Source organism: Oncorhynchus mykiss, chromosome 17 (assembly GCF_057628025.1).
Source record: "Oncorhynchus mykiss isolate SJ-2025 chromosome 17, ASM5762802v1, whole genome shotgun sequence".
NCBI lineage: Eukaryota > Metazoa > Chordata > Actinopteri > Salmoniformes > Salmonidae > Oncorhynchus > Oncorhynchus mykiss.
The window spans coordinates 53,212,453-53,235,909 of NC_143038.1; the positions used below are offsets into that span (position 1 = coordinate 53,212,453).

The window sequence follows — 23,457 nt, forward strand, 5'->3', positions numbered from 1 at the left end:
TATGACAGACAAAATTAGGAAAACCCCCCCCCCCAGAAAATCACATTGTAGGATTTTTAATGAATTTATTTCTAACTACACCTAAGTTTAGGCATTCATTCTAAATGCTTATGGTAAGGGTTAGTTAAAACAAAAAATACGTAAAACAAGTGTCTACCACTGAGATTGAACATGCGACCCTCGGAAGGATTATGCTGAGCAGGAAGAGCAATTCCGCAACCCTTGGAAGGACGATGCTGAGCAGGAGGAGCAACCCAGGGTGTCAAAATTGGACATTTGGAGAAATGTGGATAAACATCAGAATCGGAAGTCAAATTAGTAAAACCGTGAGATGTTGTTGGCCCATTTACATGTTCTGGCATTCAAAAGCAGCTTTAACAGAGAACTGTCAATGAATAATCATATAAATGGTTGGAATCAGTGAATGAATGGCTGTAGCAACGGCCTGACAAGCACAACTGGCGCAGCATAACAATTGAGGCCTAATTAGACAAAATAAGTGTTTAAGTTGTATCTCGTTTAACAACTTAGTAAAAAAAAAGAGATACTAAATCATTCAAACAAGATACTAAGTTAATCAAATGAGATACTAAGTAATTCATACAACAGTATATGTTTTTTTTACTATTTTTGTGTGGGGGGGGGGGGGGGGTAGCTAACAGAAGAAGTGCACAAATGTCACAAAAATAATGATGTTCACAATCAGCGGGGATAGAGAATCAAACCAAAAAACTCAAATGTACCGGTCGGACTGGTTCTGACTGATATTTTGGTGTACAGAGCACTCTGTGAACGTCGCAGGGTCCAGTGCCTCTACAACCACTCTGTCAGCGGAGCTGACTTGAAGTGTCAGGTTTCACACCCAACATTTTCATAGGGAGTGATGTGTCACATTTTCTGGCCTATCCAGACAAATAATCGATTTTCCCCTGCCTCTGAGCAACGGAGCCAAGCCTGGGAGACTGCATATTAAAGGGGACAGTCTCGCGAATCCAGCAATCATATTACTCACATCATATACTCAGCTGGATTTAGAGCCAAACATCGGAAAAAATACTAAATAATTGTCTATAATAGAAACATAACCACTTTCTCTTGGTACAGAGGGAGAAAATCGATTTGTGTACAAAGCTGAAGTTGTAACGAGTCTGCAGAATCCGAATAGTGTCTCTACACTGCTTAGAGGATGCTTGGCAGAAAATGATCAGTCGTCAGTTATATGAAATGGGGCCAAATTTGTACTGGCACTAAATATGATATTTATTTTAGTTATAAGAAATGTGATATCTTATAGTAAGTCATTACAGCACCAAACACCACAAAAAAGTTCATTACTGCTCAAACACATTCCTCCTAAAGCCATTCCATTCACTAAGCACTACCTATTCAAGAACCTGGATACAATTTGAGAGAAGAATAGAAAAATAGATAGGGAAAAACTGAAGGCCATTTTTGATAGCCCCAACTGCATGCAGACCTGTCACAATATATACTACCTCTGATCAGGATGTATTTCTCTTTGCTGTTTTTCTGTTCACTGGTAGAAACTGACAAGTCTGTAAAAATGACTACTGGTTAATAATATTGTTCCTATTGTTATCAGCATAAGTAATTTTAGGAAGGTAAAAATGTAATGTGGTTAACACTGCTAGCAAAAATTCATATAGAAGACATTAGCACAAATGTGAGAGTATTTCTTGGAGACCTAAATCTCATCCATGCACTCATACCCACAGGAGTAGTAGAAACCCCTGTGCAGTTTGGTCTGTACACAGTGGAGGCTGCTGAGGGGAAGACGGCTCAAAATAATGTCTGGAACGGAGCAAATGGAATGGCATCAAGCCATGTGTTTGATGTATTTGATATCATTCCACTCATTCCGCTCCACCGATTACCATGAACCCGTCCTCCTCAATTAAAGTGCCACCAACCTCCTGTGGCTGTACATTACATAAAAAACATTGCCATGGCATATACAGTCTGTTAGGAAAGTATTCAGACCCCTTGACCTTTTCCATGTTTTGTTACGTTACAGGCTCAGTACACGGTTTCTTCAAACGCACCTATAATGGAAGACACATCCATTTAGTTGAACCAGAGGATGTGTTTCTGTTATGGGTAAATAATGATGGTTATAAATAATGAATAATGATGGTTATGTGTGGGGTCTCCAGCCACATTTCATAGTAATGCTGAACTCGCCTGCTGACATGTGCAGATGCATATCTGATGGTCCAGGGATATTATCATTTGAAAAGAAGCTGTATGACTCTCTACATATTGTTACATTCAATGACGGTGGAAATAGGAAAATGAGTGTTTCCTATAAGTGAGGTGTCTCCTCTAGTGAATACATGGTTGGCCAAAACACACAATACACAACTAGATTTAATGCCCATGGATCTTTCGCTCTGTTGGGACAGAATATGCTAGTTCCTTGGATGCTTTTACATTTAGTTTTTCATGTCAATGTTCATGCTTTAAATCAATTTTATAAGAGCATTTGGGTTGTGTAATGAAACATCTAATCTATGAAGTTCAGGTAAACAGTCTTTCTCTTGAAATACAAGCAAAACATTAGTCAGAGAAGTTCCCAAAAGCCAATCTCACAGTGTAAGTAAAGTGATTCATGGTACCATTGAAGCGGTAGCCTGATATTCCTATAAAAGATGTCGGGAGTTATTAGGCCCTATAACCATGTCAGAGAGGTAATTAAACCATTCCTCAGTAAATAGGAACACTTTGAGTCATCCATCTAATAGATTTGGGATGTGCCTTCCATTCCACAGCACGTGAAATTTATTTCAACGTTATTCTCTGGTAGCTAATTATATTCAATATGCTTTAACGATATCCAATTCTATGTTCCTACTAATTATTTCATATTACGATCAACCACAAACCTGTGAAATGGAAGGGATATTAAAAGGGGCATTTGGATCGTGGTAACAGTGTTGGTCCTGAAGCCAAGGTCAAATATGAACTGTATATTCCTTTATGTGAGGCTATGTTTCCCTCACTGTGTGGGAAAGTTTAATCTTACTGGACCTACAGTAGATGGATTTTCTCCCCTGACTCTTTGAATTATTGCCACTGAGGAATTCCTCATGCTTAATAATATTGTTTAAAATTCATGGGGCCTTTTACAGCTTGATTGCCACTAGAAAGCCACTCACACATTGTATTTCAAGAACAGGATTGTATTTCTGCATCCAGCTGAGTAAATGGCAAGACTGGCATTTTATTCCAACATCGATACAAAAAAGAAAATCAATGTAGCCTTATGCTGTGCTATTCATCAGGCATAACCACCAGGAATCAATCCATTACTGTGATCATTGTTTCAATCATAATGCCACTTTATTGAATGTTGAGGTGGAGTTTAATTCACACCATTTATTATGGTCCATTTTTCAACCTTGTACCAAACAAAACCCATTCCCTGGACTCAACACTGATAGAAAAATAGGTGCTATCTAGAACCTAAATGGGTTCTTTGGCTGTCCCCATAGGATAATCCTTTGAAGAACACTTTTTTGTTTGAGGTAGAACCATTTGGGGTTCTATGTAGATCCTTTTCCACAGAGGGTTGTACATGGAACCCAAAATGGTTCTACATGGAACCAAAAAAGGGTTATCCTATGGGGACAGCCAAAGAACCCTTTTGTGTGTGCAGGGAAATGCTTTTAAGCGCTTCACAACTGAGTTGAAGGAAATGAAAGTATATCAAAGCTTCAACTGAAAACTGAAATTAGGCTTCAAAATGCTTCTCGTAATGTTTCAGGCCTTCATTATCTCACTGTAAATGGTATTTTTTTGGTCTTCCTACATATATATAACTCTTATTTTAATTGAATGTGATATCTTATGTTTTTCTTGCTATGTATTTGTATGTTTTATGTGGACCCCGGGATAGTGTAGCTGCTGCATGTGCAGTAGCTAATGGGGATCCTAATAAACTCAACTAAACTGAGTATTATGAAAAGCAAACTTTTTTCCAAATCAGATGCTTAAAGTTAATCACAAATATTAAGAAAAACCAGCAACAACAACATCTCTGCTTTCCACTACTATGACCTCTGTCAATGTGGAAGCAGATCTATTGCCTTCAGCTGACTCTTTGGCAGGCTTGTTGTCTCCTACGGCACACTAAATCTGATTTGACAATTTCACAGATCCCAGAGCAGCTGCTCCTCTTTATTAACCACATGTTACCTTCATTATCCACTCGTTTTTAGCTCCGCTTTGCATGGAGGTGCTCACATGCATGTTCATAGCTGTGACTGTGGGGTTTAGGGGGCCTTTAAATGTTGTTATGAGCACTGACTTGGTGCGATTAAGAACTGATGCAAGGGAGAGCGATTGATGAATAATTCAACATTTACATGTTGTGACACTCATGGAATATAAAACAACAACAATAACTCTGGTACAAGTCTAACCCCAATAAATTCTAAGGAGAACAACAAAAACACCACAAAAAAAAACACCTGAGGTAATAATACAAGTCACACATTACATTTAAAGATGTATGAACTGTAATCAACCACATCAGTTCAGTTCAAAATACTTTTTCCAACAACAGTCCCAACTGAAGAATTATCCACTGCACAATCACTTGAAACGTTGCAAGTTGTCGTTATAGAGATGCTGGATTGGAAAAAAGACAAAACACAATAAGTCATGAGTCACTAACATGAACCTTCTATTTCAACTAAAGCACTCATCAACAACAACTTTTAACATCATGGGCAAAACATTTTCCATGTAGCCTTCTTTATAGAGAAAGACCTAAAGTGGTTCTTTACAGGACAGTTTAGCTGAATTGTTTCCTCAGATCAGAAGCCTCTGCTGCCATCTCCTCCTCTGTTCTCCACCTGGAAGGGACGTCCTCACTCTCACGGTCATGCTTCTGGAGCTGCACATAAATACATCACATAGTCCTTTACGTTACTTTACTAAATGTCTACTAAACAGAGGCTACTAGTTGATGAATAAACACATGTATACCCAGACATACCCGCACGTATGCACACGCATAGTCACCTGTTTACCTCAGTAACTGGAGGGAGAAATTGACAAAATCCCTTTGAGTATGCACCATAATAAAAAATAAAAAACTGTGAATAAAAAACTGTTTCAATGTAGCAGAATAAACAAAGTTGTTGACCGGGTGTTAGCAGAAACATTAGCACTCAATAGTCTCTGTACACTTGACTGTTCCACCAGATTATAGAATATAAAAGATGATGCCCAGTGGAACTGGGGCACTGGTGAAATTCCATGAAATGCACAAAACAAAAACAACGACAACCTCACTCCTCATTTAGTCTTTTCAGACACAATCAGAGTTGAGGTTTAAAATATAAACGTCTCGCCCTTCCAACAAGGCAAACAAGAAGAACACATGATGGTTAATTGAGAATAGCCACGGAGGGGAAATTGTATGACTGTGACAGATTCTGACACCCGTGCCTGTGGTTGCTGTTTTTGTAACATTCATAGATTTAGAGGGAAACGATGTACTTCATCACACTAATGCCTCCCCCAGGACAGATGGGCTGACATTCTGAGGTTTGGGAGGTGTCTTCATTTTAACTGCCAGGGGGGTTGTTTATAATGTAAAGCCACATGCAATACATACCCTCTCCCAACCATAAAAGCCACAACAGCACGGGGTGGTTTCCAACTGCTAAGGCTTCACATTGGGATCTGTCATATGTGGCTGTAGTTTAGATGATGTTAAGATGCAGGAAAGCCCTCAAGGCTAGTATACAGTGTTCAGAATGAGATGTCTTTCAAGCCACACAAAATAAATAAACATAAACAGTGCAGAAAGCTTGCACTGGTTGGTGATATTGATTTTTATGTCCTTGAGTTATTTTCACAGCACATCTAACATGTTTGTGGCATGCTTGGTTAGTCTAGGTAAAAAAACGATGCAATAAAAATACCCACCAGTTGAAGATAGCTACTGTAACAGCACGGCACAGAGAGGGATGTTTTATGTTCTCAGAGAGCTAGGCAGTAAAATGATTCAACATGTAATAGATTTCAATGTTTCCCCGCTTCCTCTCTAAACCGTCTGGAAGCTAAAACACCAGGGGGTCATTATTTCAATACATCTTCTCTTTCCAACACTGACAAGCGCTGTTCTGTTTTGTTGCATATTCTTTTTTGTTATATGCGCAAACAGAATATGACCCTGGCTTGAAAGCTTGTCGGATTGGGTCCTGTGGAAAGCAGGAGATGGCCAGTTGGAACATGAGGACATGGGGGTCATCTCTCTAGCGCCCTTGGGAGTCATGCTAGTCCCTCTTCTAGGCTAGGCTGGACCCTCTGCCTGTTCATGTGGGTTATCTGAGACCACACCAACACACTGCTCAAACCCCAGACAAACCTTATCTCAGACCATCACACTGTATTAGGATCTAGTCCATTGACCTCACAGGACATGGTTACAGCAACTGGAGGATGACATTTTGTTGGAAAAGAGTTAAGGGGGGGAGTGGTGGGGTTTGATGGAGTCAGAGATTTTCAAGCTTCAAACGTTGAACTGAAATGGCTTTGTAGGCTCACGTAATCCCATAAGACGTTACAATGTATTTCAAGCGTAGAAAACTCACATCAACATCGTATTTCGCTGTAAGCAAAGGAATGGGGGAAGGAAAGATATGTCTTTCTGATGTTGAAGCTTTTCTTTTTCTGGTAGAACATTCATTCACAGTAAGATGAATTGCACACAGTTTTAGTAAGGCATTGTTAACTTATCAGAGATTTATAATGCATGCAGTAAGTGTAAGGTGCCTCACTAGGACGAGGTAGGTGCAGGAGTCAGGAGCAGGAGAGCACTGAGGTCCAAATAGTAAAATATTTATTTGGAAGTCCAAAACACAACAAAACTGGTCTGGAAATAAACCCAATGAAGGCGCCCAACATAACAGGAACTCGAAGTGACAACAGGAGGAAAAAACAATCTACTCTTAAATAAATCACAACAGCACAAACGACCGTGAGAATAGCCTGTGGCGCAATCTAGCACACGCACCAAACAAACACAGAAATTATCCCGCACAAAATAACAGCAGGCAACGAGGTTAATAAACCTACAGAAATTAACTAAATAGAACACAGGTGTAAGAAACAGACAGACACAAACGAAAAATAAAAATGGATCGGTGGTAGCTCGTAGGCCGGCGACGACGACCGCCGAGCACCTCCCGAACAGGGAGAGGAGCCACCTTCGGTGGAAGTCGCGACAGTAAATCACATCATTTGTCACAAATTGATTTTCATGGGGACATTATGTATTTATGGAGCTCAAATATATTGTTTCCTTGCAACACAAAATACCAGCTGACACTTCAGATTATGTCATTAGAGACACTAATATTGCAAATTAGCCCTGAGCTGGTGACCAGCCTCTAAACATTTACTTGGGCCTCAGACATCATATTATATCAAGGCAAAACACTAAAATAAGCCTCATTTGTTCTCCTTTTACTTAACAGTGTTGATTCATGGGGCAAACATATATTGAGTAAAAGCTGAATTGACAACAGCATGGAAAACTGAAGAATTGCAGAACAATTGCTAATAGCATGCAATGTAATCATGTAATATTAACAAAGACTTGTCTTTGACTTTATCTGAATAATCATCAGGCTCATCAAGACTTAATCAAGGATTTTTGTTCTCCATCTAAAAATCCCCCACACAAATGCTAGCGCAACAACTGTTATGTCATCAAACTTTGCAGTGCTAATTGAGTCTCTTTGAGACAATACAAAGCACCGAAAAACAATAACTATTCCTTCAAGTAAGACATTGTTTTTGCTGAAAATGCATGGAATAGGGTAGCCTTCTTACAGTATCTCTTCTTGGAATTGGTTTTTCCAGTATGTTGTAAACTGCAACATTCATACAATGTAAGTTCTTCATAGTTCATTATACTGTTGAAAACAAGTTCCTTCACTTGTACATTATAAGATCTCAGCATGTCCAAGATAACAGCAGCACAATTAGCAGCATGGTGTGTGTGTGTGTGTGTGTGTGTGTGTGTGTGTGTGTGTGTGTGTGTGTGTGTGTGTGTGTGTGTGTGAGTGTGCGTGTGTGCGTGTGTGTATGTGTGTGTATGCATTTAGAGCAGGTGGGTTGGTCTTCCTGCTGTTTCTCTGAGAGAAGGGAAAGCCGATCCCCTTGTGTCCTCACTAGCAGCTGTGCGGATGTCCAAACACGCACTGGTGTGTGAGAGCGCGTGTGTGTGTGTGCAGAAACCCTGTTAATACTTTCAGTGACAAACGTGCCCATGAATATTAATGCTGGAGATGACTCGCAACATGGCCACAAACATCTGTAGGTACAGTACAGTAGCTGGCTAGCTGTCTCACAGTGTGTCAAAGAGCTAATGCAGCAACTGTCTATTCACATTGGCGGGAGCAGCATGTGTGAATTATCCCTCCCATGGCGGCTTTTAATGTATCAATTTATGCCCTTATTAAAGACATAAATTTGGAGCCAAGGAACATAATGGTTTTGTTTGAGCTCCTTAACATTTAACACAGCACTCCAGTGAAAGGAGACACACCTCCGCTATCAGCATGGCTTTTCACTATGGGACTCTGACATACATGCCATGGCATTACAATGTCACACTAGAGGTCATCTAATAATTACATGTGAACAAAAAGGACTTCAGAGGATAAGCCTTTGCTCTCAGCACAAAGACATCCTACTCATTAAATAATTTGTCACACCCAATTTACTCATAAATGGAAGTTTGTGGAATTCAAATTCCTCCGGGTGCGTCAAGGCTTCTGAATAAATAAGGAAAACTGGGTTTTCTAACATACAGTACCAGTCAAAAGTTTTAGAACACCTACTCATTCAAGGGTTTTTCTTTATTTTTAGTCATCAAAACTCTGAAATAACACATATAGAATCATGTAGTAACCAAAAAAGTGTTAAAACAAATCAAATATATTTTATGTTTGAGATTCTTCAAATAGCCATCCTTTGCCTTGTTGAGAGATTTGCACACTCTTGGCATTCTCTTAACCAACTTCACGAGGTAGTCACCTGGAATGCATTTCAATTAACAGGTGTGCCTTGTTAAAAGTTCATTTGTGGAATTTCTTTCCTTCTTAATGTATTTGAGCCAATCAGTTGTGTTGTGACAAGGTAGGGGGGGGGGGTATACAGAAGATAGCCCTATTTGGTAAAAGACCAAGTCTGTATTATGTAAAGAACAGCTCAAATAAGCAAAGAGAAACCACAGTCCATCATTATTTTAAGACATGAAGGTCAATCAATACGGAACATTTCAAGAACTTATAACGTTTCTTCAAGTTCAGTAGCAAAAATCATTAAGCGCTGTGATGAAACTGGCTCTCATGAGGACCCCCACAGGAAAGGAAGACCCAGAGTTACCTCTGCTGCAGAGGATAAGTTCATTAGAGTTACCAGCCTCAGATTGCAGCCCAAATAAATACTTCACAGAGTTCAAGTAACAGACACATCTCAACATCAGCTGTTCAGAGGAGAATGTGTGAATCAGGTCTTCATGGTTGAATTGCTGAAAAGAAACCACTACTAAAGGACACCAATAAGAAGAAAAGACTTGCTTGGGCAAAGAAACACAAGTAATGGACATTAGACCGATATAAATTTGTCCTTAGGTCTGGAGTCCAAATTTGAAATGTTTGGTTCCAACCGCCATGTCTTTGTAAGATGCGGTGTGGGTGAACGGATGATCTCTGCATGTGTATTTCCCACTGTAAAGCATGGAGGCGGAGGTGTGATGGTGTGGGGTTGCATTGCTGGTGACAGTCTGTGATTTATTTAGAATTCAATGCACACTACCAGCATGGCTACCACAGCATTCTGCAGCATTACGCCATCCCATCTGGTTTGGGCTTAGTGGGACTATCATTTGTTTCTCAACAGGACAAAGACCCAACACACCTCCAGGCTGTGTAAGAGCTATTTTATTTGTTTAACACTTTTTTGGTTACTCCATAATTCCATACGTGTTATTTCATGTTTTTGATGTCCTCACTATGATTCTGCAATGTAGAAAAAGTCAAATGAAGAAAAACCCTTGAATGAGTAGGTTTCTAAAACGTTTGACCAGTAGTGTATGTCAATACAGAAAAAATAAAAACATCTAATAAATCCGCCAACATATTTACACAAGATTCAGGACCCAGACCTCTTCATCCCCCATACAATTCAAAGATCTAGTTAAGTTATGTTTATTGAGTTATTGATAATTCATGGTTCTAGTCTCAGCCTCCCATTGGACCTTGGAGACTATGATATAAATGGTAGATGCAAGTGCATATCTTTTAATCTCCACTGGTAATTACCTTTGGCAATCAGTTTCTGCAAGGCACATTTCCATTCATTGGTTTGTATTTTCAATAGGGTGGATGATGATTTCACATGAGATGACTACTGTAGCTCAACTCTTGTACCGTTCAATTTCACTCCTAACTCGCTCAGATTGATTCAATTATGTTGGGTTTTCAAGATATGTTTGGATTAGGGTTGCAAAACTACCAGTAATTTCCAAAAGTTACCGGAATTTTCAGTCGTTTCGGCAATTAACTGAAAATCTATGGCAATCTATCATAACTTTGGTCATTTATACTTGAATAACTGGTATAAAATGTATTCATATATGGTATATATTTTTAAATATCTGTGTCCATATTGTCCATTCGTTTCTAGTAGATAGAACATATGGATCAAGAGAAAAAAGCCTAATTAATGAAAAAAAGCATCAAATCAACAATGGCATTATTTTCAATGAACTCTGCAATTCTTCCAACTATTGACTTTTCTTCACAACTGCCACCAGTTTGTTGCCAAAACATTGCCAAAAAATACATGTTGACATAGTAAAAACATTTGAAGTGTATAAAAATATATAGAAAGGATATTTCATGCTGAAACCCTCATATTTAACACTAATGGTATTCACTAAGTTGATGGTTTATATTTAGGATAATATTTTACAGCCTTGTCATTCCCAATTTTTTAAAATCATTATTTCATATATTTTACATGTGACAAGGCCACACAGAGGGCCAGGGATAAATACAGACACCTGTGATAATCTGAAGTACCCAAAATAGCCACTAGATGTCTTGTGATAGATCCTTGAAAGATACCAAAATTATGGTAGTTTACTGACAGAGATACTTTTGAAATTACCCTCTCTTTGCGACCCTAGTTTGGATACATTGGTATGACAAATCGCGCTATTGGCAGCTTATTGAAAACATTTGGCAATTATTGTGTTTTTGTTAAAATATTACACAGCATCCGTGCCATAGTTGAGAGACAAATTGTTGTCAGTAAACAAACTGCCAAAATCCTAATTAAAATATACACTGTAGCCTGAACCATATTCTATTTGCTATCAAGACTGTTACAGTAGGTGTGGCAGGTTGTACGAAGCAATCAAACTACATTTTAAGTTAACATTAGACAATGAAGTTAAGAAGTAAAGTGTAACACTAGAGATTGCACTATGGCATCAGGCTTGCGAAACAGTAAAAGCTGGCCCGCCCAAGTAAAGAAAATAATTTACAACTGTACCATAGTGTCTACACAAGGACACATTGTATGACAGCGACAAAACGTAAGTACTAAATAGGATTCATGGATGATATAAAACAAAAGAAGAAATGTGAAATATGAATGATAATCTAGACTAGTGTCAAACCCTGATATGTTTCACCTGTCTGTGCTTGGCTGCATCTGGGTCTTCCCTAAAATGTGATAACTAGATATGGTTGCCATGCAAGGATATTACACATTTCCTCCAAACCATAATATTTGAATTGCGCTGCCTCCTTGGCAGCATGGGGGCAGCAGTGTTGGATAATAGTATGCTGAAGCCTCTTACATCAGAAACAAATAGACTGTACAGTATATGCATTCCACAACTAAAATCAGTTGTGTGCATATAACTTACAAACTGTCCAACATATTTTAATTAAATGAATGTGTGATTATAGAAATGAATATGCAACCATCCCATATTAGTCAGTTGGTTTGAACAAGGTGTTTACAGCGCTTTACATACAATTTGCATCAAATATGAAGATTCTATTCCTTATGTATTTTTCCAAGCTTCACTGATTCTACCTTCTGTTTGGTTTGTCAGTCACATATTCTGGCCAACAGTAAAAACCCAGGAGACAGAGAGAGACAGAGAGAGAGGAGAACTTCACACAACCACAGTAAGAACAGATTGCCCTAGCTTCTCTCCTCCTGTCTTTCCTCTGTGACTGAAGCCATCTTGATGGCATGTAAAACCATTTCAGCAGCTGGTGCGGTAATTACCCAACAAAAATAATATTCCCCAGATTTTTAAAAAATACCCTTTTTCTGACAGGCTGTCAAACACGCGCCTCTATTCTCAGACACACTGATTAAGCTCGAGAGGTTCTGTGATGCGGACCCGTCAGACGTTTCGAGAGAACACATGCAGAGATTCTATTGGCTTCCTTTTTGGCCACCTTCCCCGTACACTCGTGTTCCCCTGCTGAGACCGCCACAGGAGGGGCTCAGCACACGGCCTGTCGTTGAGAGAAGCCAGCTTTCATATGAGATCTCAGGTTCAGACTGCAGACTGCACTCAAAGTACAGTAGAGTACAGTCACATGTTGCCAGAGAGAGGGCTCATGAGACACCCATGAGAGAGAGAGGGGTGTGTGTGGGGCTAGGGAGGAGAAGACATGGCACAGCTAAGGATTACCCTGGTGAGATGTTCTAGTTTGGTTGAGTCGCATAATCTCAACTAGAGTACATGCATGAAATGATTTATGAATCATAGAAACATACAGCTCAGTATAATGGATTATATGATTATGCCAAGAGTTGGCATTTGGACAATTATTATGGACAATATCTGTTTATCACAGCATGGTGGATAGCTGGAAGACGCTACACTGCCTTTTGAATGCACTTTATGATTTGAGTCTTTCTGTGATAAAATTTCAGGGAAAAATATAAATCCATTCAAATGTCTTAACAATCTCAATGGGGAAATCAATTGTTGCCGATACAATGTTATTCTTCAATGCACTGTATAGTAGGCATATGTACTGTAATGGAGGTGAAGAGACCCTGATAGTATAGTTATGTATAGCTATGAGGCCATAAAAAGAGCCTATAGCTCTTTCAGAACAATCAGGGATCCATCTCAAAGTCAAGCAGGTAATATCATATTGCACACAGAGAGCAGAATCAGACTTGATTAACCCCTGGTAACCCCATGTTCTCTTGTGGGGACTCTGTGTCATAGCACATGCAGGGCAGGACCTCATAAGTCAGACAGGACATGCTTTCATTAAGCACTGACCTCAGGGTCAGCGGGGTCGCCGTGACCTCAGAGTGATCCATGGTTTTACCAGAGAGGAGACCGATAACGAGCCATCTGTAGAAACTGTATGTCAGGGATCATCATTTAGATTCAGCCACAAGCCGATTTTTTCTTGAGCGCATGGTCGGGGGACCGGAACATAATTTGTATACTGCAAATTGACCACCAGAAGCCCAAACAGATATAATATTTGACAAAAAAATGAGACTGGGTGACTTAAAGAAATGACAACTGGGCTGTTCCTCAAACTGCTGAGTGACTTCTTTATCCTTCTCTCTTTCCATCCTTCATTGTCTTTACTAGAACATCATGTCTCATATTGTGTCCTACCTGACTCCTTGATCATTTTGTTGGTAATGGTGAAATACTATTTCATGTACATGGCTTTGCACCTCGAATCACAACAACCTCTCAACAGTCATGTCAGCACATCATGTAATTACTTTTTGCTTGATTGAAAGTCGCTATTTTTCTTGTTGTTCAATTTATTTCCATAACCGCAGGGTAGACCTGGTGTATTTCATAGTTTGATGACATTTTCCAAGACGGTATATTTCCAAGATAAGAAAAAGTTACTGTTTTAAGTACTGATGTGATTAACTTACACATTCACCCAGAGTTGTGACGTTTTAAACCAGAACAAATAGTGCTGTTGAATGATAGATACATGGTTAACCACATGTTCAGTTTGACTCTGCTGTCATATCCAACCTGGATCACAGTCAAACGGATTCGGAAGTAGGTCCCAAAGTGCTCTTCTAAGCACTGAAGGTGAGCAGTCATCCCTCGTGTAGGACACTTATTGACGCTGTTTTCTGTTAGAAACATGCACAGCGGAGGGAAGGGGGCATAGATCTCCATTAAGAATTATTTCCTCTGAATCCACTGATTTGGTCACTCATCTGTAGAATGCTTTTGTATTTCCCCTGCATGCTTGCGTTCAGTTCGTTCAGTTTCCCAAATATGTCTGTTACATACAGTAGGTAAGGAGACCATTTTTTTCCCATTACACATAGTTTTGCGAACAAGCGTGCTCGCAGTGGATGTGGTTTGATGTAGTTTACAATCGAAATTACCTGCAGCATAGTATATCTCTGAGTTCTGTGCTCAGCTCTTTTGCCGCCAGTTGCTCTCAGTGTATCACTATCAATGTGTCCATATGGCAGAGGGAGACACATTCATAACTAGAGTGCAGAGGCCTGTCTGCCGTCCCGCCATAGATTGAGCCTCATCTGTGCAAAAGCCCACCATTCGATCCCATGGGATCTGTTTTTCGTCAATATAGCCACGCAGCACACTGAACATCACCTGTGCCGTTTCATGCTTGAGAATTGTGAGACAAAACAATATGTCCTCGTGAGTAGCATCCCCCGACATGTATTGCAAACTAAAGTCAATGCATGGAATGCATGGGCATCGCGGCCCGCGCAGCTAACGTCCATTTGGAAAGCATAAGCTGGGGAGTTTTTGTGTTATTCAGTGTTCCCTCTTGATTGCTAGCACACATTCTTTGTTTAAAAGTGTTATCTGACAAAGGTATTGATGTGAGTTTCTGTGCCTCTGCCTCCCCACACATTTTCACAATATCAATTGCGGCTGGTAATACTGTGTGTTTTCGTACGGTAGCGGGTCTAGCCATTCACCAAGGGAATGTTTCAAGTGCAAAAGTCAAGTGCGTCCTTTTCCCATGATCTTACGCCACTCTCTGGTTGAATTTCATCTTTTAGATTTGAATATGTTTCACTTAGATTTTTAAGGTTAACCACATTACAATGATTTTGAGATACAAAAATTATTTGTATATATATTTTTTTTCTCTGGATTTTGGAAATTCTCCCAGGACCCCATTTTCATATCAGGCAACCCCACATGGGGTCGCGACCCCTTGTTTGGAAACCGCTGGACTAAAACAAGCATTGCTTCAAGCACACAATGATGCACAACAGTAGCTTTGGACAATACGAACATTCAGTTTCGGGACCCAGATAGAGACATCAGTACTGAAATTGTACGGAGTGGCAGTCATGTTAGTCAAAGAATAGACTGTCAACCCTCTACTCAGAGGTCTCCTCCTTCAGGCAATTTCTGGCTCACAGCCTGACGAAAGAGAGAACCCTTCATTGTGTTTAGTTTTTTTAAAATCCGGCAGCTCAATTAAACTCCATCAAACAGAATCTCTAAACCCTCGGACTGTTTTATTAATTTGTCTCTTTCTGGATTCCCCTTATTGATGAAAGGGATAAAACCCACATGATACCAACTTAAGGCACCCTGGGATGAATGGTTAAAGAGGCATGCCCCATTTGACACATGGTAGCAGATGACTATTACCATCACTTCAGTTATGTAAATAACGCCACATCTCCCACTGTGGAGACACCATCCCTGTGATGTTCTGATTCCCAGGATAGGAGAACAGGTACTCTGTGGAAAACCTTCAGCTAATATGTTTCAATGCCCTTATCAGGAGGGGGTAACATTTGCTATGGACAGGCTTTGATGGAACTAATGAATGAAGTGATGTGGCATGTGCTTCAATATGTACGAGTTTGAGTGCTATTCAAATGGGCTGTCACGGCCATCGTTCAAGGAAGACCAAAGCGCAGCTTGGTGAGCGTACATTTTCTTTCATTTGTTAAAATGTCCCCAACAAAACAAGAAATAACAAAAACGACTGTGAAGCTTACAAGGGCTATAGTACCTCTAACAAAGACAACTTCCCACAATGACAAAGGGGAAAAAGGCTGCCTAAGTATGATTCCCAATCAGAGACAACGATAGACGGCTGTCCCTGATTGAGAACCATACCCGGCCAAAACATAGAAATACAAAAACATAGAAAATAGAATGCCCACCCAAATCACACCCTGACCAAACCAACTAGAGACATAAAAAGGCTCTCTAAGGTCAGGGCGTGACATGGGCACTGAAAATATTCTTATACTGAACACAGTTTATACATTTTGTCATCAAATCAAATCTAATTGTATTTGTCACATGCGCCGTCACCTTACCGTGAAATGTCATCTGACCACTCCCTCTCTCTGTCCCGTAATCTGACCACTCTTTCTCTCTGTCCCATCGTCTGACCACTCTCTCCCCCTGTCCCATCATCTGACCCCTCTCTCCCCCTGTCCCGTCATCTGACAAATCTCTCTCTATGCCGTCATCTGACCACTCTCTCTCTCTATCCTGTCATCTGACCACTCTCTCTCTCTCCGTCCCGTCATCTGACCTCTCTCTCTCTCTCTCTATCCCGTCATCTGACCACTCTCTCTCTCTCTCTCTCCCTCTGTCCTGTCATCTGACCACTCGCTCTCTCTGTCCCGTCATCTGACCACTCTCTCTCTATCCCGTCATCTGACCACTCTCTCTCTCTATCCAGTCATCTGACCACTCTCTCTCTGTCCCGTCATCTGACCCCTCTCTCTCTCTCTCTCTCTCTCTCTATCCCATCATCTGACCACTCTCTCTCTCTCTCTCTCTCTCTCTCTATCCAGTCATCTGACCACTCTCTCTCTCTGTCCCGTCATCTGACCTCTCTCTCTATCCCGTCATCTGACCACTATCTCTCTCTATCCAGTCATCTGACCACTCTCTCTCTGTCCCGTCATCTGACCCCTCTCTCTCTCTCTCTCTCTCTCTCTCTATCCCGTCATCTGACCTCTCTCTCCCTTTCTCTCTCTCTCTATCCAGTCATCTGACCACTCTCTCTGTCCCGTCATCTGACCACTCTCTCTCTATCCCGTCATCTGACCACTCTCTCTCTCTCTCTCCCTCTGTCCTGTCATCTGACCACTCTCTCCCTCTGTACCGTCATCTGACAACTCTCTCTCTATCCCGTCATCTGACCACTCTCTCTCTCTGTCCTGTCATCTGACAAATCTCTCTCTCTGTCTCGTCATCTGACCACTCTCTCTCTCTGTCTCGTCATCTGACCACTCTCTCTCTCTCTCTCTCTCCCTCTCTCCCTCTGTCCCGTCATCTGACCACTCTCTCTCTCTGTCCCGTCATCTGACCACTCTCTCTCTCAATCCCGTCATCTGACCACTCTCTCTCTCTGTCCCGTCATCTGACCACTCTCTCTATCCCGTCATCTGACCACTCTCTCTCTCTGTTCCGTCATCTGACCACTCTCTCTCTCTGTCCCGTCATCTGACCACTCTCTCTCTCTATCCTGTCATCTGACCACTCTCTCTCTCTGTCCCGTCATCTGACCTCTCTCTCTCTCTCTCTATCCCGTCATCTGACCACTCTCTCTCTCTCCCTCTGTCCTGTCATCTGACCACTCTCTCTCTCTGTCCCGTCATCTGACCACTCTCTCTCTATCCCGTCATCTGACCACTCTCTCTCTCTATCCAGTCATCTGACCACTCTCTCTCTGTCCCGTCATCTGACCCCTCTCTCTCTCTCTCTCTCTCTCTCTATCCCATCATCTGACCACTCTCTCTCTCTCTCTCTCTCTATCCAGTCATCTGACCACTCTCTCTCTCTGTCCCGTCATCTGACCTCTCTCTCTATCCCGTCATCTGACCACTATCTCTCTCTATCCAGTCATCTGACCACTCTCTCTCTGTCCCGTCATCTGACCCCTCTCTCTCTCTCTCTCTCTCTCTCTCTCTATCCCGTCATCTGACCTCTCTCTCCCTTTTCTCTCTCTATCCAGTCATCTGACCACTCTCTCTCTCTGTCCCGTCATCTGACCACTCTCTCTCTATCCCGTCATCTGACCACTCTCTCTCTCTATCCAGTCATCTGACCACTCTCTCTCTGTCCCGTCATCTGACCCCTCTCTCTCGCTCTCTCTCTCTCTCTATCCCATCATCTGACCACTCTCTCTCTCTCTCTCTCTCTATCCAGTCATCTGACCACTCTCACACTCTCTATCCCGTCATCTGACCTCTCTCTCCCTTTCTCTCTCTCTCTATCCAGTCATCTGACCACTCTCTCTTTCTCTCTGTATTATCTCTCCCTGTCTTTCTCTCAGATCATACACTCGCTGTCTTTCTTACAATCCATATTAAACAGTACCCTGGCCTGGAATCCTCTCTGTGTTGAAGTAATGATTTGTGCTCCCAGAAAGTTGCCTGTCACCATAACTGTCATTTACTTTAGCAGTAAGCTACTCCTCAGAGGGACTGGATTACCTAGACAGACAGACAGTCAATCTGGCCCCTCACTGAACTCTCTCAAGATGCCACGTTGATTTTAGAATGAATGTATTCTATCTCATTTAGACCTGCCATTATTTATTCACGGTTTGCAGGTAATGTTTTGAAAATGTAAAGCGTCGCAACTTAATGAGCCAAGAGTTTCCTGTCTTAATATAAAATGATCAACTGTCAAATCGAGTTGTAAAATAACACATTGTGACAGAACAAATACACAGACTAGAAATTGTGTTTCTGGCTCAGTGACAAGCAAGGACATTACAATTAATCCCCCCACAAAAACATCCTCCCATGACAAAACTTAGTGAACAGAAGTTAGGTACATATGCAAATACACAATGACTTTAGAATACGCACAGTAAGTTAATGAGGAGAACTCTTTGCTACTATATCCCCGTCCTCATGGAGAGCTTGGTTATTTCAGTAGTGTGGGCTAGAGGCCAGCTCTTGTGAGGAGGAGGGATTGGGAAGGGAGGAGAGTGGTCCCTGGACTGGTCCCTCTGGATAGTGACAGGGGCTCTCAGTGGATTGCTGGACAATCTGGTGTGTGTCACAACAACCTGCCGCCCTTCTTGGCCCATGAAAACTAATTACTCAGCGTGACAACTTATATTGCTCTCCTTTTTTCTCCAGCCCTCCCTCTGAGAAGCTAGCAGGACAACTTTTGCGGTGGTTTGGTAAATGGGGACATAGCTACTACAGGAACCCACAGGTGCTAATTGAGCCAGTGCTGGTTCTTGGTGCTCACTTCCCTTTCCACCTTTCAAAAAAGGCACTAGTAATGACATTGAAGTTGTGCCCTTCCTGTGATACACTACATGGCCAAAAGTATGTGGACACCTGCTTGTCGAACATCTCATTCCAAAATCATGGGCAGTAATATGGAGTTGGTCCCCTCCTTGCTGGTATAATAGACTCCACTCTTCTGGGAAGGATTTCCACTAGATGTTGGAACATTGCTGCGGGGACTTGCTGCTTTCATTCAGCCACAAGACCATTAGTGAGGTCGGGCACTGATGTTGGGCAATTAGACCTGGCTCGCAATTGGCGTTCCAATTCATCCCAAAGGTGTTGGATCGGGTTGAGGTCAGTAAATTTCTTCCGCACCAATCTTGACAAACCATTTCTGTATGGACCTCGCATTGTGCACAGGGGCATAGTCATGCTGAAAGAGGAAAGGGCCTTCCCCAAACTGTCGCCACAAAGTTGGAAGCAAAGAATTGTCTAGAACGTCATAGTACAGTATGCTATAGCGTTAAGATTTCCCTTCACTGGAATTAAGGGGCCTAGCCCGAACCATGAAAAACTGCCCCAGACCATTATTCCTCCTCCACCAAACTTTACAGTTGGAACTATGCATTGGGGCAGGTAGAGTTCTCCTGGCATAAGACAAATCCAGATTCGTCCGTCGGACTGCCAGTAAAGCTTGATTCATCGCTCCAGAGAACGTGTTTCAACTGCTCCAGAGTCCAATGGCGGCAAGTTTTACACCACTCCAGCTGACGCTTGGCATTGCACATGGTGATTTCAGGCTTGTATGCCGCTGCTCATGCATGGAAACCCATTTCATGAAGCTCCCGACGAACAGTTCTTGTGCTGACGTTGCTTCCAGAGGCAGTTTGGAACTTGGTAGTGAGTGTTGCAACCAAGGAGAGACGCTCTACGCACTTCGCACTCGGCGGTCCCACTCTGTTAGCTTGTGTGGCCTACCACTTCGCGGCTGAGCCATTGTTGCTGCTAGACATTTCCACTTCACAATAACAGCACTTACAGTTGACCGGGACAGCTCTAGCAGGACAGAAATTTGACGAACTGACTTGTTGGAAAGGTGGCATCCTATGGCTGTGCCACGTTGAAAGTCACTGAGCTCTTCATTACAGGCCATTCCACTGCCAATGTTTGTCTATGGAGATTGCTTGGCTGTGTGCTCAATTTTACACACCTTTCAGCAATGGAGTGTCCACATATCTTAAGGTCTTAACTCCTGACACACCTGTGCTGCCCTGCACATCCAATCTTTCTATTTGGCACTTAGACTGTCTGTTTTCTTCACAGAAAAGGTACGACACAATAAATAAAAAAATTTAAAGCAGTAATAGCTGAATAGAGAGGCTGAGTGCACTGACTAAAATTGCGGGACACACATGCACACGCACGCACACCCACATGCACACAAACACACAATTACATTTACAACAGCTTGCAGTCATACTAGGCCCAATGCGTTTGCTGAAAGAGCTAAATACAGGACCGCAAGGGGTTACATTGTTCTGAAAATCTATGTTAACCTCCTGCACTTGGAATTTGCATAATAATATCAAACACTTTGCAGACACAGCTTAACATATTGAAGCACTACTTACGGTTGTGTGGGCACACAGTTTGTAATATCTTGCTGTACAGCAGCGCTAATGCCTGGGTCCTTATATAAGTCAACCTGACATATTTTAGATGATAAAATATTCACATCAGTTATTGTCTCCAAGACGACATGATTGTGCATGGCATTTAATGATCCCGAATTCAAAACCCTGCAATTATGAACCAACAAACCAATGAATTGTATTAATGTAATATTAATCTACAGAGTTATCTACAGAATGTACCTTAATATTGTTATTACGGTACATTTAAAATTCTTAACATTCTCTAAAGGAGTCTTGCTGAGAATAATGTATTCAACTGCTAAAATGAGTAAACAGCTTTGCCCTTCCCAATCAAGATAGAAATGATCTTAAATTGACCACTAATGGACTACAAAAGCCAAGTTTACAGCACATTTAGGTGATGATAAAGAAACCCTAAGAGCTGCTATTAAGATTGACATTTGAGTTTGACGTTCATTTTTGCAATGACATGCTTGAATAGCTGTGGTGATGGAAAAGCAGGATAAACACCAGATGTCCACACAGATGACGCTTTTCCCGGGAAGAGAGCTCAGTGCATTTGTGGGTATATTAGAGGGAAATCAACACTGCCTGCTTGTGTACGTACTCTATCTTTAATGATCTCCACCAGGAGAGAGCGGCTGCCTCCTAAATGACTTGCGTTTGAACAGAAGGGATTTGATCAGCACACTACAATAGCGACTGAAGTGCCACAAAGCTGCTGTCAATAGAAAAATAAAAATCTTTAACTCTAACTCACGAGAGGAATCACATCTCATGCTAATCTCTTGACAGGTACAATGTTCAAAAAATATGTAGCTGAGTGATGCGCGTGTGTGGCTGTAAAGTTAACTTTGTCCACCCTCAAGGCACAGGCGGCCGGTGGCACCTTAATTGGGGAGGATGGGCTCATAGTAATGGCTGGAACGGAATATATGGAATGGTATCGAACTAATCAAACACACGGTTTCCATGTGGTTGATACCATTTCATTCACTCCATTCCAGCCATTATTATGAGAAATCCTCCCCTCAGCAGTCTCCTGTGCCTCATGGTAGCTTGGCCTTGGTGTTGGAGATCAAATACAGCCCTAGTAAACAAGCAACAGCTGCTGTTGTCAAAGAAAACCATCACAGAGTGAAAACTTTTTAAATTCAAGATATTTCTTGTGTAAATGAGAAATGAGACCGATATAATGGAGCAAGGCTCATATCGAAACCTACTGTTGTCAGTTATGCTATTCTCACTTTATTACAGCAAACATTAACATTGTCAAGTGGGAAAGACTCATTCTATTGCAGCGGTCTATGACGTCTGGGACAAATCTTCACGTCATTTGCATAAATCATGCATTTACTGTATGGCAATGAGAGATTTGCATTAAAGTTTAAATTACATTTGCACATCTCAAGCAGCTGACTCCACTGACCTCATAACTCATCTGTATAATTCATCTGGTTTACAGGAGTGGGTCTGGTTAGGTCACCTTGGACTGCACCAACATAACACCCTACTCTACTCTATATCACCCATGTTGATTGCTTAAGCAGGCTCAATTGTCATTCTATATGATTTCAAAGTCGGTGACTGATGGGTGACTGATAACAGGTATCATGTATGAACCAATTTAAGAGGAACAAGACTTAAACATAACTATGGTACGTTTTTAGGCATGTAGTAGGGACGTCTGCTGGGCAATGAAATTGATGTACCCCCTTTTTTTGTGTAAATCTCAAAGCAACAGAGCAAACATCACCCAGAGCTGTATATTCTGAAGTGTAAGCATTTAAAGGTCGCTACCACAGTGCGTCCAACACACCAAAGAGCACAGATTACATTAAACTCATGAAAAAAATAACCACCTAATTAAGTAATTAATGGGAGAAATCAAAGGGACCTTTAACAAACTTAACTAAAAACATGTTGTGCTCTTGGCTCTTATTATTAACAGACTCTGGTTCCTTCATGATAGACCATGATCTGTCAGATAGCAGTGCTGTTAGAACTGAGGTACAGTTCCCTTGTATAAAATGAAACAGCTGACAGATTAATGTGAGATCAAACAAAGCGCTAACAACAAACCTCTGTCAACTGTCACATGCTGTATTTTGTAGCCTGTTAAGCAAATTAGTCAAGAGAAAAAATGTCGCAGTAGCAATGTCAAACATGTTGACAACAATACTACTGTCTACTGACTTTTATATTATGTGCACCTTGTTTTTCATATTGAGTTAGCATCGTCCTCTCTAGAGAAATAGCAAACACTGTGGAGTCAATATAACAGCCAAATATATCACCATAGCATAGAATCTGACTGCATTGAAACATTCCAGACTTTCAATTACTGCATTTTTGAAAGGATAATCATTACCATTTTCTTCATGTTAAAATTCAGGGATGAACCCAAATGCACACCCCTACATAAAACTAGTAATTGGGAATAATTATGTTATTTCCCCCTCTGAATAGTCTGTGTGGGTGGTTATGGTGTTCCTCTTATTAA

At 41.3% G+C, this 23,457-nt stretch overlaps 1 protein-coding gene across 3 annotated transcripts in view; it reads right to left on the reverse strand.

The window, feature by feature from the left end:
- Window positions 1-3,225: 3,225 nt before the first annotated feature.
- fhit (fragile histidine triad diadenosine triphosphatase) overlaps window positions 3,226-23,457 on the reverse strand; it is a 313,492-nt gene continuing 293,260 nt past the window's right edge. For 2 of the 3 annotated variants that reach the window (XM_021569594.3, XM_090205953.1), the window contains exons 8-9: window positions 4,809-4,918; window positions 3,226-4,650 (exon numbers count right to left, since the gene is read on the reverse strand). In XM_021569594.3, the coding sequence (XP_021425269.1) occupies window positions 4,817-4,918 (102 nt within the window). In that variant the 3' untranslated portion in view covers window positions 3,226-4,650; window positions 4,809-4,816. Of the gene's footprint in view, window positions 4,651-4,791; window positions 4,919-23,457 lie in introns of all 3 variants that reach the window. The other variant, XM_021569595.3, reaches the window with a different exon arrangement.